Source organism: Salvia hispanica, chromosome 1, assembly GCF_023119035.1.
Source record: "Salvia hispanica cultivar TCC Black 2014 chromosome 1, UniMelb_Shisp_WGS_1.0, whole genome shotgun sequence".
NCBI lineage: Eukaryota > Viridiplantae > Streptophyta > Magnoliopsida > Lamiales > Lamiaceae > Salvia > Salvia hispanica.
Genome location: NC_062965.1, coordinates 15,672,382 through 15,690,231, shown reverse-complemented (window position 1 = coordinate 15,690,231; position 17,850 = coordinate 15,672,382). Strand labels below are relative to the sequence as shown.

At 36.8% G+C, this 17,850-nt stretch overlaps 1 protein-coding gene and 1 pseudogene across 1 annotated transcript; both read right to left on the bottom strand.

Moving 5' to 3' along the window:
* Nucleotides 1-382: 382 nt before the first annotated feature.
* Nucleotides 383-7,977, bottom strand: LOC125188134 (annotated as a pseudogene).
* A 5,414-nt stretch (nucleotides 7,978-13,391) lies between these two features.
* On the bottom strand, nucleotides 13,392-16,853 carry LOC125188125 (cysteine-rich receptor-like protein kinase 44). Its single transcript, XM_048084872.1, has 7 exons — nucleotides 16,034-16,853; nucleotides 14,986-15,120; nucleotides 14,786-14,901; nucleotides 14,481-14,691; nucleotides 14,165-14,402; nucleotides 13,947-14,100; nucleotides 13,392-13,865 (listed from the first exon to the last, which is right to left on the bottom strand). Exons 1-7 carry the CDS (start codon nucleotides 16,851-16,853, stop codon nucleotides 13,551-13,553), a joined length of 1,989 nt encoding a protein of 662 aa, XP_047940829.1. The 3' UTR covers nucleotides 13,392-13,550.
* Nucleotides 16,854-17,850: the final 997 nt, after the last annotated feature.

Sequence of the window (17,850 nt, the reverse complement as noted above, 5' to 3'; positions counted from 1 at the left end):
TCAAAAATTTAATCTATCTATCTCTTTTTCTTTATCTTCTCTTTTCTCTCTTATTATTATTATTATTTTTTTTACTTTATTCACTCTTCAAAATCTTTAAACGTAAATTTCTTAAATCTTGTGTTTAAAAGAGATGTTTCAAGTTGCCTAGAATGGGGGAATATAAATTAAATTACCAGGTCTTTAAAAATGATTTTCTTACTCAAAATTAAAAGGTGCAAATCCTATTTTTCAGAGTTTAACTCTAATATTAAACTCAGAAAAAAAAAAGAATTTAATAGACAAAAAAAATTGTACGTACTACAAAATATGTGAATCATAAACTAGCATTACTATTGGCAAAGAAGAAAAATAGAATAAAAACACACTTTCCGGGGGGGAATCAGCGTGGATGTAAGTCGGTAATGGAGGCTTGATTTGGCAAAGAACGATGAGACTGATCCGAGTTATAACCAACAGTAGAATAAAATGCAGGCGCTGAAGGTATATTTAGGGTCATGGAGAAGCTACTCAGCATAAGCACCACTGAAGCCATGGTTGGCCGATCCGATGCATTTTCCTGAACACACAACAAACCGATATGGATGCATCTCAGCATCTCATTTGTCGAACCCGAAGCATTCCGCAAAAATGGATCCACCACTTCTCCACCTCTTCTTTCTTGCCAACTTCTCCATGCCTGTGACATTAATTTCTCATTATGTATACATAAATGGGTGTCAAAAAAGGTTGCATGCTTAATACATATTTAGCTCAGGAGGTCTCCTACGCTGCCATCCCCGCTTCGAAAACCATTATTTCTGCGGCCGCTGATGATTTCAAGGACTAATACTCCAAAGCTGTAGACATCCGACTTGATTGAGATTTGGCCTTGTATTAGGTATTCTAGTGGCATATATCCACTGCAATTTATAGATTTTAGTACTCTTTGTAACTCAATAAAACTGTTTAAGTTGTGTAACTTACTATGTTCCCACAACTCTGCTTGTATTTCCCTGCGTTTCATCTTGTCCAAACAATCTCGCCATACCAAAGTCGGATATCTTGGGGCTCATCTCACTGTCTAGAAGTATATTACTGGCTTTTAAATCACGGTGAATGATCTTGTGACGAGAATCTTCGTGTAAGTACAGAATTCCCCTCGCAATACCTCCTATGATCTTGTAGCGTCTATCTCAATCTAATTCTGAATGCTTGATTGAGTCTGAATGTCGCATTGCAAATGAGTTAGACTATATACGTATATGTCACATATCATTATGTCATGTGTAGTGTGCAAGTAAATTAAGGGTGAATGTTACCGAATATGAAGTTATCCAAGCTTGCATTTTGAACAAATTCATATATTAGCAACTTCTCCATTCCTTTTAAGGCGAAACCCAATAGTCTAACTAAAAATTCTTGTGTTGAAGTTTAGCCAATAAGAGAACTTCATTCGAGAATTCCATATTCCCCTGCCCAGAATCCCTCGACAATCTTTTCACGGCAATTTCTTGGCCATTTGGAAATTTCCCCTGAAATTATGATATAACAAATTATTTGTCTTTAGATTTGAATTTGTAACACTCTCACTTTGATTGTAAACTATTCAAAATTCGCCCTGACCCAACTTATTGTGATCAGAAAAATCATTGGTTGCGGCTTTGATTGTGCTGAAAGCATGCTGCAGTGATTCGGCTGAGCTAATATCGTCGATAGCTTCAATAAATTATGATGAAACATTTGAGTCCAATACTTAAAACAAATTTATAAAGCATGTGTGTATAAAAAAGCTGAGTGACTTACTTTGAGGAATTTATGTTGGTTACTTTCTCTTAATTTCTTATAAAGATTATAGCTGATACGCCCACTATCAAGCACACAATAATTACAACCACAATTAGGGCATCTGCAACGCTATCTCTTATCCGTCTTTTAACCGTCTCATCTCTTCACTATTCATGGGCCCCACTGTACTTTTCAGCTCATCTCTTAACTAAGAGACAGCACCTGAATCCCTCCATCTCTTAACCATCTCTTAACTATTCATTCAATTTCATTTTTTATTTTTAATTCCAACAAATTCAATTAATAAAAAACACACTTCATTATAAATAAAATAAAATTACAATTTAAATACCTAAAAAAATAAAAAAGACATAATTAAAAAACTAGAAATTACAAATTGCACACTTAAACTCAAATAAAAAAAAATGGAGGCAAAGAAGCAGAAGAAGGAGTTCTCTAGTGACGATCATCTAACGGTTGCCAAATTTTGCCCAAATGTGCTCCATTAGATCCTCCTGGAGTGGGCGGTAGAATCACGTGTCCTTACCCGAATAGACAACCGCTCTTGCAAAGACGGATGCACTCCCGTTCGAGGCGGACTACTTGCGGTTGAGCTTCCCGGGGTTTCAGGGTCGAACCAATTTCCCACCTCAGGTCCTTCGTCGGCGACAATCATGTTGTGCAAGATTATGCACGTATACATGATGTCGACCATATTCTCCATAAACCACCTGTCGAGCCGGGGCTTTGATAATGTTCCATCGAGCTTGGAGAACCCCGAACGCTCTCTCCACATCCTTGCGAGCAGACTCTTGCTTCTGCGCAAAAAGAGACTGCTTTTCGTCCGTAGGCCTGTTGAACGTCTTCACGAAGGTTGGCCACTTCGGATAGATGTCGTCGGCAAGATAGTACCCCATTTTATACTGGCGATTGTTAGCGACGAAGTTGATGGCCGGCGCTTTACCATTCAGAACTTCAGCGAAGAGGTCGGAGTTGTTGAGCACGTTGATGTCGTTGTTCGAGCCGGGGACCCCGAAATATGCATGCCAAATCCATAGCCGGTAGTCGGCGACGGCCTCGAGTATAACGGTGGGGTGGGTGCCTTTGTGGCCGCTCGTGTATGACCCCCTCAACGCCACAGGGCAATTCTTCCATTGCCAATGCATGTAATCGACACGCCCGAGCATCCCGGGGAATCCGTGCACTTGTTCGTGAAGACGGAGCAGAAACTGACAATCTGCGGTGGTTGGCTTCTTCAGAAATTCGGCGGTGAAGGCTGCCCGCACGCCTTTGCAGAAGTTCAACAAACAAAGTCGCCCAGTGGATTCTCCGACGTGCAGGTATTCGTCGAACGCATCCGCCGTTTGTCCATTAGCAAGCCGACGGATCGCCGCAGTACATTTCTCGGGAGCGTCGTGTGGCTAGGACGGCCAACAACGGCGTCGAACCCTTCTCTCGAAGAACTCTTCTCGTGCCGCCAATGTATTCGCGATATGCAAAAATAGCGGGCGTGGTATACGGAAACGGCGACGGAAGTAGATATCTCCCCACACCGGATTCGGACTGAAGTAATCACGTTCCAACCTTGCGGCGGCTTCCTCCCGGTTACGGTGGATGTATGTCCGGCGTCGCCTAGGAGGCGCGGCGGCTTCCTCCTCCCTACGTCGATCTTCTTCTAGCGATTCTTCCATTATTCGACGCATTTGCTCAAATGGATCCATAATTGATTAAATTTGGGAGAAGAAAAAAATAAAGGAATGATTTTATAGAAGTGATTGGAGAGGAAAGAAAGAGAGATGAGAGAATAGATGTGTGTTTGTGTGTAAAATGGAGAATGGAGAAGAGTATATATAGAATATATAAAAAATAAAAAATAAAAAAAAATAAAAAATATGACCGTTCAACGGTCATATTACCGTTTTTAATTTTAATTTTAATTTTTTTTTAAATCTGATTTTTTTTTAAAAAAAATTGAATTATGACGTCATAAATCCGACGCCCACTGCGAGTGGGCGTCACGCCAGCAGCCCGCGCGCGCCACGTGGCGCCGCGCGCGTGTCTCGCCAGCTCGAGGCTTGCCTCGCCGGGACGCGTCGGGCGTCGAGACATCTCGTCTCGTCGAGACGAGACGGGAGCCGCAACGCTGTCTCGATGCCGTCTCATCTCGTCGAGACGAGACCGAGGCCGCAACGAGGCAGCGTTGCGGATGCTCTCATGATAATAGTTGTGCTACCATCTTTCTTTCCTGCAAAAAAACCCAGAAAACTATTGTATTGATTCAATTGTTTCGAGGACCGAGATGCTAGTTCAATCACTATAAAAATTAGCCACATATAAACATGTACTACAAATTTATCTAAATTGATCTATGATACATATAGTGGACTCTACACCTAGTAATGTGTAATGGAAATTTTTATCAATAGAAAAAATACTACTGCTTTTTCGTAATATACGGAATCTATTTATGCTAGATTTGGACATGGGCTTTGAGAAAGGGCTTCCCGAAAGAAGGTGCAACCACCGAGATGTTTGTTGTCAATTCACTATGCCTCGTTATCCTTTCCCTCTTTTTTTGCGTTATGACAATAGTCATACCTCTTGAACTAATTTGCATCTATTCATCGTTTTTTCGCCCCTTCCCCCGCAAGGGCTCATCTAATTACACCCTGAAGTCTAGAGATGCCTATAGTTCAGGATGGTTCGGAATCGCCGGTTTCAGTTTTAGAAATTGTTGAACCGGAACCGAACCTCAAGGGTGTTTCTCATTTACGGTTCTGGTTCGGAACCGCTGGTTTCTGGAGATTTTTAACTGTTCCGAACAACCATTTTCCGGCGTTTTTTTTTTTCAAGTTCTGCTCGATTTAATGGTTTTTCACGATTCCGGTCTAGATTAACCCTGAACCGGCGGTTCCGGCACAATTTCAGTTCCGGAAATTTTGGAACAGTAACCGCCGAGTTACGGCTTCTCGGTTAACCGCCTGAACTGAATCTAACCATAGTTTTAAACAGAAGGAGGAGACAGTACGATTACCTGACGGTGGAGGCGGAGGAACAACCTCTAGCTCCCGAAGTCTAGTTTCATTGAAAAATGGAGTGGTCTCGTAACGAAGATTGCAACTGGGCCAGAGTACTCTTCCCCCTCTGTACCCATCACAACATAGCGGTATTTCTGAAATTGTAACATCCCGAATTTCCGAACCCTAATTTTAGAGCCCTAAAATTTATTATTGATGACGTGGGAGATGTGAGATGTGAATTATTTTGATAAATGAATTTATTGCATGAGTTTCTTTGACCGGGAAGTTTGAAAAGTCAAACTTGTTGACTATGTGAAGTGGCATGTGATTTATTAAATTATGAGGTGAATTATTTGTTTAAGGGTGAGTGAGAATATTTGGGAAAATTTTCCATAAATACTAGCCACCTAAATAGTGAGATTTTCGAACCTTTGGACTTTTGGAGAAGGAATTCTATTTTTTTCCGGATTTAATTTAATTCTTGGCATATTTATCCGAAATAAATCCAAAACCCAATTATTTCCCTATTTCTTAATGGGAAAAATCGAGCCCTATTAATATTAAGGTGATTTTCGAAAATCACCTAGCTTTGGGAAGGAGGAATTTATTTCATTTTTAATTGATCCCTTATTGATTTCCTTCCATACCTAGAATTTAAATATTCTACCAAATCTTTCCATACCTCAATATATCTTGCCATATCTTATTTTAGTTAATATAAAAAAAAATCCATTCCTTATATATCAACCATACTACACGCCTATTTCCAATCTCTAAGTGGGTGATTTAATATTTTATTTTTCTCCGTGATATTTTATTCTACTCCGTAAAATATACCAAAACAAAATCTTGGCTAATTGGGAGCCATATATTTCGAAAATTACATGCCTTGATACCCTAGTCTATTTTTGTTAATTCTTCTTCCCTACCTCACAATATTTATTTATTTAATTGTGGAGAATAAAATCTTACCAAATATTCTATTTTAATTACCTAAAGATCTTGTTGAGCACTATAAATAAGAGAACCCCTAACCCTTGCCCCAATAAATTTCGCCCCTCTCCTCTCTCCCACTCTCTCCAATTTTTCTTCCATTCTCCAATATTTTTGTCATCTTTTGAAGAAGAACTGAAGTTCAATCCAAGAATCTTGAAGAACCAAGGCTAATGCTTAATTTCTACCGATCGTTTTTCTCATAAGGTATTTTATATTCATCTTCTTCGTTTCTACTCGACTCCTCTTCTTTCTAACCGATTAATCGGTCTTCTTGAACCCTCATGCATCTTGGTTGAGTGAAAGTGGGATAAAAGGGATGTGGGAATATGTTACATGTGTGTGGTGTGTATGTGTTTGGCGTGTGTGTGTATGCGTGGCGTGTGTGTGTGTGTTGTGTTTGTGTAGTGTGTTTGATGGCTAAATATTCTTGTGTGATAAACATGATTTTTATTGATTAGTAATGATAAGATAAATCGTTGGGAAAAGGGAAAAGTATTGAGGCATGCATGAGTAAGAGTAGTGTTATTCGTGATATGTGTCTATGTGATTAAAAGGTGAAACTTTGGTTGCGAAGCCGGATAACGGAAAAGCAAAACTACTTGAAATCTAAGCAGTCGAGGTAGGCTTTATTCTTAAACTCTTTTACTTCTTGCAAAAAATATTGATTGGTGTTATAAGGGTGGTTTAACTGTTATGCCATGCCTATGTTTGTTTTGTTGTGATATTGTGCGCCCGATGCCTAGTTTGTGAGTTCGCTCCATTGGGTTAGGGCTGTGGATATGTTATACGAATTCGGGTCCGAGTACGGGCCGCAAACCCTACCAGGCTGTGTACACGTGGGGATCGGGAGCCGTCCTTGCTAGTCGGCCGGTCTCGTGGGCGAAAAGTGTGGCCACACTTTCGTCGCACCATGGATATGACTGTGATTGTGGAATTTGATGAGAAAATGGGGGATTGTTTGATTGGCCAATTATGGAAATATTTTTGTGATACTCGTTGAACATTTATTTTGAAAAGTGTAAAACCTCGAGTTCACTATGGTAAGGGTGTCATAACTTGTAAAATGTTTTGGCAACGAGCTCACTGAGTATTTCAAAATACTCAGCCCTGCATGTGTTTTCCTTATGTGCAGGTTGAATGGCGACGAGCGGTGGCGGGTGTTGAGCACATTAATTAATTAAGATGGTTATTTTGAACAATCGAGTGTAGTTATGTCTTCATACATGGCTCCACTTTCTCTTGGCTTTTTTCCGCTGAATCTTTGAACACTTTAGCATCACTTGGTTACTTTGAGCTTATTCCTTTTGAATTCGGTGTTTGAGACTTGTTGTGGTTTTCGTTGGAATTATGTTGAACCCTTGTTTTTTATCACAGTTATAATATTCATCCTTCATTTATTTCTCTCGATTTAATCGTTGACTAAATTCCTAGTAGTTCGTTCAATACCTTGGTCAAACCTCTTTAATTGAAACCCTAGGCTTTATTCTTGGTGCTTTTAAGTCCGCTTTGGTAGCAGCCCCCGTAGTTATTGTACCCTAGAAATCCGGGCTGTTACATAAATAGTATCAACCAAACAATTATTACAATCCTCGGATGTCAAATCCGGGGAGCACTGAACTAACCCGAAAATCATTTGAGAATCAGGTCTAGTTGAATTCCCAGCCGCCACCTTCCTCATAGATGAGCCAGCAGCGACTCGTCCCCGAAGATCATGGAGCAACGCTCTTTGAGACTTCCTAAACTGCCATTGACTCGTCACGTTCTGTGTATTCATCAAGTAGTATACGGGGCTAGTCGCCAGAGTCCCGTAGACAGTAGCATTCGAGTATCGCAGAGTGCAGAAATCATCCCTGAAGACTGCCTGTTTCTGAGCCGGGCACGAGTCCACAACAACAGGAGGAACGACGACGACAGCAATCTTTGATAAGTCATGCTAACTGAATACAGGCTACTATTACACACATTGTTTATTTGGTTTAGTGTTTATATTCACTTTGAAATCATTATCAATAGCAATGGCGGAGCCACATGGGAGCAAGGGGGCATGATTGTACCCCAAAAACTTGTGCCGAAATCGAAGTGGATAATTACTGAGGGACAGAGTGAGTAATTAGTTTTTTTTTTAAAAATGAAAAGGAATTGGTTAGATTTTGAAGTTCCGAGTCAGTCCTATAAGTATTTTTCGTACCCTCATGCGAAAAATCTTGTATTTGCCATTGATCAATAGTATAATAATAATTACAGAAAGCGGAGTGAGAGCATCCACAATAAGAATAGGTCAGCCATAGATCAACCATAGGCCAGCCACTCTCTCTTTGCCACATCATCAGCACTAAAAATCCACCTGCCACATCAGGATTTTTTACTCAAATAGGCTAGCCTAAGGCCAGCCGCAATAAAAATAATTCAAAAACAACTACATTTACGGAATTAAACACAAAATACGGAATTAAATTTATGACACATATACGGGAAAAATTCGTTAATTTTATTTAAATAAAAAAAAGTACATTAACTAAAAATAAAAAAAATTCATAATAAAAAAAATTTGGGCTTCCACACACGGCCACCGCCCCACTCTACTCCTCACTAATTAATGAAAAAAATACATTAAAAAATGTTAGTATGCCTTGAATAAAAAAATACATTTAGAAATTACATAATTAAAAAAAATTCATAAAAAAAGTACATTAAAAATGCAATAAAAAATGCATAAAAAAATACAAAAAAAAATGCAACCGGATAAAATGAAACTAAAATCGCGTATATATAGGTTTTCAAAAATTTTCAAAAAAAACGAAAAATGGGCGTTGGCCGATCAGCACTCCACAATGGCGGCCAGCGCATCGGCCAACGCCCTCAAATCGGCTAGCCCACGCCGATTTTTTCGCCGATTCGCAGCTGGCCGATTCCAATAGTTTGGCTAGCCGACCGGCTAGCGACGCGAATCGGCTAGCCGCTATTGTGGATGCTCTGAAAGTGTAATAGACGACCATGACTTGGGCGTGAGAACTGAATGAACGAGACTAGAGTGGATTCTAACCAAGGAAGGAAGAAGGAATGGGATCCCCTGCTGTGCAAAATGTCACAGCAGGGGGTGTTGTGGTGATCTTCACCATTAATTAATTTCATATACTTATAATATTTTTTTTCATTTTACAAATGAAGGGTTTGATTCACCACAGCAGGGGGAGCACCCCCTGCTGTGGCATTTTGCCACAGCAGGGGATCTCATTCCAAGGAAGAAGCCAAGAAATGTCCTAGCAAAAGGAGTAGTGGAGTACTATATAATAGGGACCCGTTTGATAAGAAAGGTGTGAGATGAGAAGATATGTAAAACAAGAAAAGAAATACGGGCTTCATGTTAAGATACGAAGAGATAAGATTTTTTTCGTAATAGTTTGATAGAAAAGAAAATATCAAAATTTGTATAGTAGTATTAAATAATAGTGGCTTAACTTGACAAATTAGTGGATTACATAAACATGGTTAAAGTTTTAATTATGGCAAGATTGGGTAGGGTCTTTGTCTTATATTGGACTTTGAGTTAAGCTTAAATATGATATCAAACAATTAAAAATATCTGCTTATAATTTATCATGGTATTACATCTAATCCCTAATTAAAAGTTGGCTATTAAATAGAGACTGGAGTGGATTTTGGCATAATAGTGTCAGTTGATTCAACCTCCAAGTAGGTTATGAAAATTTATTATGAAAAGGAAATTGGAAATAGACTACATATAAAATAAAATGAGAAAATTTAAAGAAAAACGATGATTTTTAGTGTGATTGGAATTAATTAAAGCATATAAATAAAAGTTAGAGAAATAAGATGAAAGATGATGAGTCCTAAAATGTGACGCGACGATTTTTCTTCTTTTTTAAAAAAAAAAATTGTTCTTGGAAGAAGGTCGAACTTTTAGCCAAATATCATCTTGTTTTGTATTGACAATTTATGGATTAGTTTTATCTAAGAGCTTATGTTCTTTTAGGTTTTATTTGATTGACGATAAAGATTTCCGAAATACCAAGGGATATGAATTTTTTTAGTCTGATCTTTATTTGGGTAACCACTTTTTATTTTCCGGATTACGCGACTGACGAGAAAGATGCAAAAGAATGAGATATGTTTTTATTGAAGATTAAAAAAAAGAAAAAAAGAAAAAAAAGAGAAATACATTAAATTTTAACTTTGGGCCTATCAGCTTACACGAGGGAATTGAAACATTTTCTAGCCCAATCTATTAGCCTACTTATGGGAAGCCCAAATTCTCCTCAAGAGATTTATATCGCCTGATTTCTTTCTTCACAATCCGTTGCATAAAATCTGGCTTGAACAAACATTAATCAGAGATACAATTAGAGATTATCTATATATACCAGTCCTCACACGTCCTCACAGGTCTAGTTGAATGTTATTATTTTATTGTAAAATGGTTATTTTTGCGAGCGAAGTAAGATCAAAAAGAAAAAAAAATCAAAGTTTAGGAACTAAACAAATGAGGTGGACTTTCTGTTTAAATATGGACTATGTCCTAACTATATGCTTTGATGTGAAAGTGATGTTACAAATATTTATCATGCCACGTGTTTATCTCAACTTTTCTTTTTTGTGTTTTTTCCATATTTGATCGAAATGATTTATTGACATATTTTTGAGCTGAAATTTTGATCATACGCTAGTTGAATCTCTAAATAATTTAAACTAAAAATTCCTTCGAAAACAATGTTGACATGATACAAAAACACAATACGAATACATAAACTTCAAGTGTTTTTACAATTATAGGACCACACTGTTCCACTTGGTTTTGGGTTGAAATTAAATCTGATGATATTTGAAACTGCATAGGGAAGCACACCCAGAAATGAAATTACTTTTCCTTCATTACCTCTTTCAATTTTTCATTTCCGACTTTCCCCCCTCTCTCTCATTGGTTTATGAAAAAAGTTATAAAGGGTGTTTTTGTCTTTCCATGATTAAGATTAAATTAGTACTACTCCATATTAAGGTAAAGGGTGTTTTTGTCATTTAATAAACACCGAACAATGTAAGTGAACTCACATTTGGTGGCAAACCTCCTCAATTCTAAGGAGTAATAATTACATAAACACTGAACATGCCCGTAGAAAACAAATTGTGACTTGTGAGTTGCATTGGTTGTTTAAAAGTTAAAACAGATTATAAGGAGTGATAATTACATAAAGTATAATGAAAGTGTAAGACAACCATGATTAGCGCGCGGACTGAATGACTAAGACCGGAGAGTATTTTGACAAAGGAAGGAAGATGCCATGAAATAGCAAGAGACCAAGGAAATTAATTATGGAAAAAATTAAAAATTATAGAATAAATTGACCTGAGTGTATATAGACTTGGGCGTGGAATGAATAAGATTGGAGTGTTTATTAAGAAGCATCCTGTTGATGCTAGGGCCTATATATGAAAAATCATTATGACAAGAAATTTTAAGATAAACTACTATAGTCTATATATAATAAAATGAGAAAATTTAGAGAAAAACTATGATTTTCAGTGTGAATGTATATAAGAATATAAATAAAAGTTAAGTAAGTTTGAGCCCTAAATATAAATCCCTCTTATCATTTTGATTTCTAGTTAAAATAGAGCAAGAACAAACCCGAACAAATATTTTTGGCCTGATTTCACAACGAGGAAGTTGGGGTATATGTTATAAGGACTAAGTATTTAAATTAAACTAGTATTAACCCACGCGCTATGCACGACTTAGAATATTTTTTACTCTTATTTTGATAGCATGAATAAATAAAATAAAATAAGTGATAATATCATTACATAAGATTAAAAAAATATAAATATATACCAAGAGTATATAAATCTAATAAAATAAAGAAAATTAAAAAGTAAAACAAAAACTCAACAAAACACTCACCATCATTAGTGTGTTGTAACTTTTCCCCTACTTATTTATACCCAAAAGGCCTAAACTATCGTTGACTCTGTATCTCAGCCTTATTTTCCTCTTTAGTTTCCAATTTGATGATTTATGTACGTGCGCATAAAGAATGTGATATTTTATGTTCTTCATCTTCTTTGCTCCCTTTCGCCATTTCGTTGACTTAGGGTGTTTTCTTTGCATAAATCATATGGAACTATCGTTGACTCTTTACCTCAACCTTATTTTCCTCCTTAATCTCCAAACTGATGATTTATGTGCGTGCGCAAAAAAAAGTGATATTTTACGTTCTTCATCATCTTTGCTTCCTTTCGCCATTTCGTTGAGTTTGAGTGTTTTCTTTGCATGAAACCTATGGTAGTAATAAAGTTGGCGATAAATGTACAATTTTAGCTTCCAAATGTTATAGATAGTCAGCTTCTACTATTTCTTTATTCGAGAAAAAATAACTATCATAGCTAAGATAGAAAGTACTCAAACAAAATTAACAAAAAATAAAAAATAATAACATTAGGAAAAAACTTAATTATGAACTAAAACACTCAAATAGGGAATGATCTTAAAATAAAATTTAAAAGTTCTATTTTCTTTTCACCTCTCTTACACGACCCTATCTCCATAGCCTCCGACTCGCATCTTCAGCTCTTTGCCTTTTACAGGACTATATCTCCATCGCCTCCGACTCCATTAAACGTTGCAAAAGAGCTCCCGTCGTCGACTGCTGAAGTTGAATCCCTTGAGGAAGCAATTTTAAAATTTATTTAATGTTTGCACTGAAAAGATAATTCTACAACGAAAAAACATGTATTTATAGACAAAAACTAAAGGCTACCAATAATTTCTAAAACCTTTTAAATTTCACTGTACATTGTAGAAACAAAAATGCATTTTCTAGGTAATCAATAATAATTAAAATGAATATTAATTTATGATTTAATCAATGGATACATTTAGTCGTAGGTTTGAAATGTTAAAAAACGCATAAGTTGAAAACTCCTCATAAATCATTAAATTTAATGACATAGCTATACCATAATCACACCATCATCGGCCGTTACATATGTGGTTACATTATTTGGCCATAGATTTCAAAAGTCATTAATTTTAATATTTTCCGCACACTATCGGTAGCTATATATGCCTACACTATTTTATAAATGGCATTTACTTTAGGGAGTTATTATGTGATTTTATTAAAACGTTACGAAACCTTTTACATCCATCACCCAAAATTCCTAAATTTTCAAGATGTTACCCAAACTTATAAACATTTAAAATAATGGCCAAAACTCGCCTTTTACATATGTATAAATAATAATTGAACAATGCAATGATGATAAAATTGACATTTATTAACTCTATAAAATAAAGCACTGAATTAAATTATTCATACACTCTTCATGACTTCAAGGGAAAAATAATCCTACGAGACACTTCAAACGTGATTTTTGACGTTCAAGTTCGTGAAACATGATTTTTCTTATTTCAATGACAAAAAGGTGCGAACACTATTGTTGAGAAACTAATTCTAAAATTAACTCAAATACATTAAACATAGAGAGAAAAATTTAAAAGACAAATAAAATGTACTCCTCCATCCCTCATTATGTGTCCCAATTTTTGACCCGGACCCCACATTATACTAACTCATTTTATACACATTTCACTAACTTTTTCAACCCAATTTTCTTTATATTTTTAAACTCAAATCGGATCAAAGTGAGACACGTATAGGGGGCGAAGGAGTAGAAAATATGTGAATAAATAAACTAACATTGCAACTAGTGAAGAAGAAAAATAGAATAAAAACACAGTTTTTTAGGGACTCAGCGTGGTTGTAAGTCAGTAATGGAAGCTTGATTTCTTGAGGAACCAATCCTCAAAACCTCACAACCACCACCACCACCACCACCACCACCGTTAGAATAAAATGCAGGCTCCAAAGGTATATTTAGGGTCATGGAGAAGCTACTCAACATAAGCATCACAGAAGCCATGGTTGGTCGATCCGCTGCATTTTCCTGAACACACAGCAAACCAATATGGATGCATCTCAGCATTTCATTTGTCGAACCCGAACCATTTCTCAAAAATGGCTCCACCACTTCTTCACCTCTTCCTTCTTGCCAACATTTCCATGCCTGCACATAAATTTTCCCATTTTCAACCACTAATTATAATTAAGTGGACATTAACAATGTTATTTGCTTTGTAGTACTTACGAAGCTCATAAGGTCCCCTAGGGTGCCATCCTCGCTTTGAAAACCATAATTTCTATGGCCGCTGATGATTTCAATGACTAGTACTCCAAAGCTGTAGACGTCGGACTTGATTGAGAACTGGCCATGTCTAAGGTACTCTGGTGGCATATATCCGCTGCAGTTTTACAGATTTTAATATTCTTAAAACTCAATAAAAGTGTTTAAATTGTCTAACTTACTATGTTCCCGCAATTCGTCTTGTATTTGCATGCGTTTCATCTTGTCCGAACAATCTCGCCATACCAAAGTCAGCAATCTTTGGTCTCATCTCACTGTCTAGAAGTATATTACTCACTTTTAAATCACGGTGAATGATTTTGAGACGAGAATCTTCGTGCAAGTAGAGGATTCCCCTTGCAATACCCCCTATGATCTTGTAACGTGCATCCCAATCCAAATATGAACGCCTAACGGAGTCTAAATGTCCAAATGAAAATGTGTTAATTAGCTTATGTTCTTATGTCATTAGGTAAGTAGATTAAGGCTAAATGTTACCGAATATGAATTTATCCAAACTTGCATTTTGAACAAATTCATATACTAGCAGCTTCTCCATTCCTTCTAAGGCGAAACCCATTAGTCTAACCAGATTCCTGTGTTGAAGCTTAGCCAATAAGAGAACCTCATTCTTGAATTCGATATCGCCCTGCCCGGAATTCCTAGATAATCTTTTCACTGCAATTTCTTGACCATTTGGTAGTTCCCCCTGAAATTATGACACGACAAAATAATTGTCTTTATATTTTGAATTTGTTACACAATCACTCTTGCTGTGATCTATTTATATGGAGAATATCTACCTTGTAAACAGCCCCAAATCCGCCTTGACCCAACTTATTATGATTAGAGAAATCATTTGTTGCTGCTTTGATTGTGCTGAAAGTATACTGCACAGACTCGACTGTGCTAATGTCGCCTTTAAGAAATTATGAACAAACATTTGAGTCCCAACGTACTGAGAATTAAAGCATGTAGTGTGTAACAATGTTGAGCAACTTACTTTGATGAATTTTCGTTGGTTTATGTTTCTTTCTCATTCTCAGAAAGATGATAGCTGATAAAGCCACTATCAAGCACGCAACAACGACAACTATTACTATGACAATAGTTTGAGTCGTGCTTCCATTTTTCTTTCCTACAAAAAACCAAGAAAAATAATGTCTTGATTCCATTGGCCCGAGATGGTAATTCCATCTATATAAAAATTAAACATATACAGACTCACCAAATCAACAAATGACTTCAAAATAGTATAATCATAATATCATATAATAATAAATGTTATATGCCACACGCAAGATTTCACAGAGCTCATTTGATCTAAACCCAAACTCAAGAATTCAGGCCAAACTTAATAGAGCTCATTTGATCTATAAATCCAAACATGAGAATTCAGACAAAAAATTTTATAAACCAAAATACAAGAATTGAGATCAAATCTGATTTATAAATCCAATCACGAGAATTCAGATCCTAAAAAACTACTAGCATAATAAATAACAATATCAAACAATGAGCGGTAAAATTTTTGAAATTACTAGTCTATCATAAACCCACAAAAACAACAATTGTACCGACGTAAATTTTTGTGGGTGATTCCTATTTTTCTATCAGTAAACCGACTGAAATTTTGGTAATTTCTTTTTAGCGACGGCTACGGTCATTCCATCGGTAAACCACCTATTTTTTGTAGCGATACGAGTTGCCTTACGTAACCATGAACAAGTCCAAATTCATGTCAGCTGAACAACACCGAAAAGGCGAAAACAAAACGTAAAAATTTACGTGGTTCACCAACATTGTGTTGGCTACGTCCACAGGCAGAAACGAAGAACAGATATTATTCAGAGTGTTTTCAGATTGTGGCTACAGATTGGATCTAATTTGATTTCAGATCAAAGATTATGTGTTCTACTCCCATATAAATAGGCACACATGAGACAGACTGGGCCTAGGAAACATAATCATATCCCAATTAGGAAAACTAATCCTATACAGATTCAAGGCATACTAACAATTTATAACAGAAGGTAGACAGTTATAACTACCTGGCGGCGATAACTGTGGAGGCGGCTCAAGAATAGGAGGAGGCGGCTCAAGAATAGGAGGAGGGGACGGAGGTGGAGGGACAAACTCTAGCTCCTGAAGTCTAGTTGTATTGAAAAATGGAATGGTCTTGTAACGAATATTGCAACTGGGCACGTAGATTGCACCCCCGGTGGGCATACTCTCCTCACAGCATAGCGGTATATATAAAATGGCACCAATTAAACAACTAGTACAATCCTCGGTTGACAAATCCGGCGTGCACTGAACTAATCCAAAAATAGTTTGGAAATCGGGTGCAGTTGCGTTCCCAGCAGCCACCTTCCTCGTGGACGAGCCCCCAGCGGCTCGTCCCCGAAGATCATCGAGCAGGTTCCTCAGATCCTTCTTAAACTGCTCTGGACTCGTCACGTTCTCGTCACTATAGACGAAGTATCTGGGAAGAGTCGCCAGAGTCCCGCGGAAGGATTCGTTCGAGTACCGCAAAGTGCATAATTCACCCAAGTATATGTTCTGCTTCGCAACCGGACACGATTCCATGACAGCGGCTCCGGCTTCTTTCACGCATTCGCGGCACTCGTTGAGTTGGAGGTCGCCCTTGCATAGGACGACGGCGTTGGCTCTGTCGGGTCCCTTCCCGGTTGAGGCGTTGTAGAAGCCATCGTTGCCGATGTTTGTTGAGAGAGAAGAGAGAGTGGCGTTGAGATTAGCTCTGTATGCGCTGTCGCTGGTGTAATTGCCGCAATTAGGTTGGCCCAAGGCTATTAGATTTGCCTGGATCAACAACACCAACAACCCCACAAAAAATCTTTGATAAATCATACTTGGATTGGAATACAGTTGTTCTGCTCATACACCACTTATAACCATCTCGTTTATTCCTACCACATGCTTCTCTCTCAAATGATTTTGTTTTATTATACTTCTCCCTCGTTCCCCCCATTAATTAGCACCAATTTTCTTTTTCGTTCGTCCCCAATTAATTGAGACCCTTACTTTTTACTCCCCCATCCTTGAAAATTTGTCACTTATTTCCTTTTTCGTCATTCCCTAAAAATTTGTCACCTTTCACTTTACTATTTTCAGACTCATTCACACTCACATTTTATTATAATACAATTACTCCTTCTGTCCTATTAGAAATGAAACATTTTTCTTGTTAGTTTGTCCCATTGAAAATGAAACGTTTCCTAAAATGGAAACATCTCTACCTCTACTTTTTCACCTCTCTTATTTTACCTCTCTTCATTAACTCACAAAACAACATTAAATAAAAACTCATGTCGATTCTCAAATGTTGCATATTTAATGGGACGAGAGAGTATATAAAAGTAGGACCCAAATATCCCCAACTTTTTCAACCCACTTTCTATTATATTTCTTAAAACTCGTGTCGGGTCAAATACTGCAGTGGTGTATCCAGGATTTTCGATTTGGGGTTGCAAAAAATAATTACGACTTAAAATTTCAAAATGTTTCTAATTTTTTTTTTGTTTTCGTTGTTACGTTTTTACAATTATTTTATCTTTTTAATTAAAATCTTTATCGTTATTTTTTTATTTCAAAAAACTTCATTTTAAATAAAAATAAAGTATTTTATAGTATCACGTAAATTATACATTTGAAATACAAATATCCATGTTTTGCTAATTAGCAATATATAATATAAATATGAATATAATGAGAAGGTTAGTTTAATAAATATGGAGTTTTTTTTAAACGAAAAAAAAATATACTTTATATTAGCCTTAGTATCTATTAAAAATAGTTAATGAAAATTGAATATGAAAGAATACAAAATTAACTTATAAAAGAGCAA

What these genes read in the sequence shown, in the direction of transcription:
- LOC125188125 (XM_048084872.1), bottom strand. Translation starts at nt 16,853, where the DNA reads ATGATTTATCAAAGATTTTTTGTGGGGTTGTTGGTGTTGTTGATCCAG. An exon ending in ACCAACGAAAATTCATCAAA is followed by an intron (nt 14,902 to 14,985) that starts GTAAGTTGCTCA and finishes AATTTCTTAAAG; the next exon opens with GCGACATTAGCACAGTCGAG. An exon ending in GATTTGGGGCTGTTTACAAG is followed by an intron (nt 14,692 to 14,785) that starts GTAGATATTCTC and finishes TCATAATTTCAG; the next exon opens with GGGGAACTACCAAATGGTCA.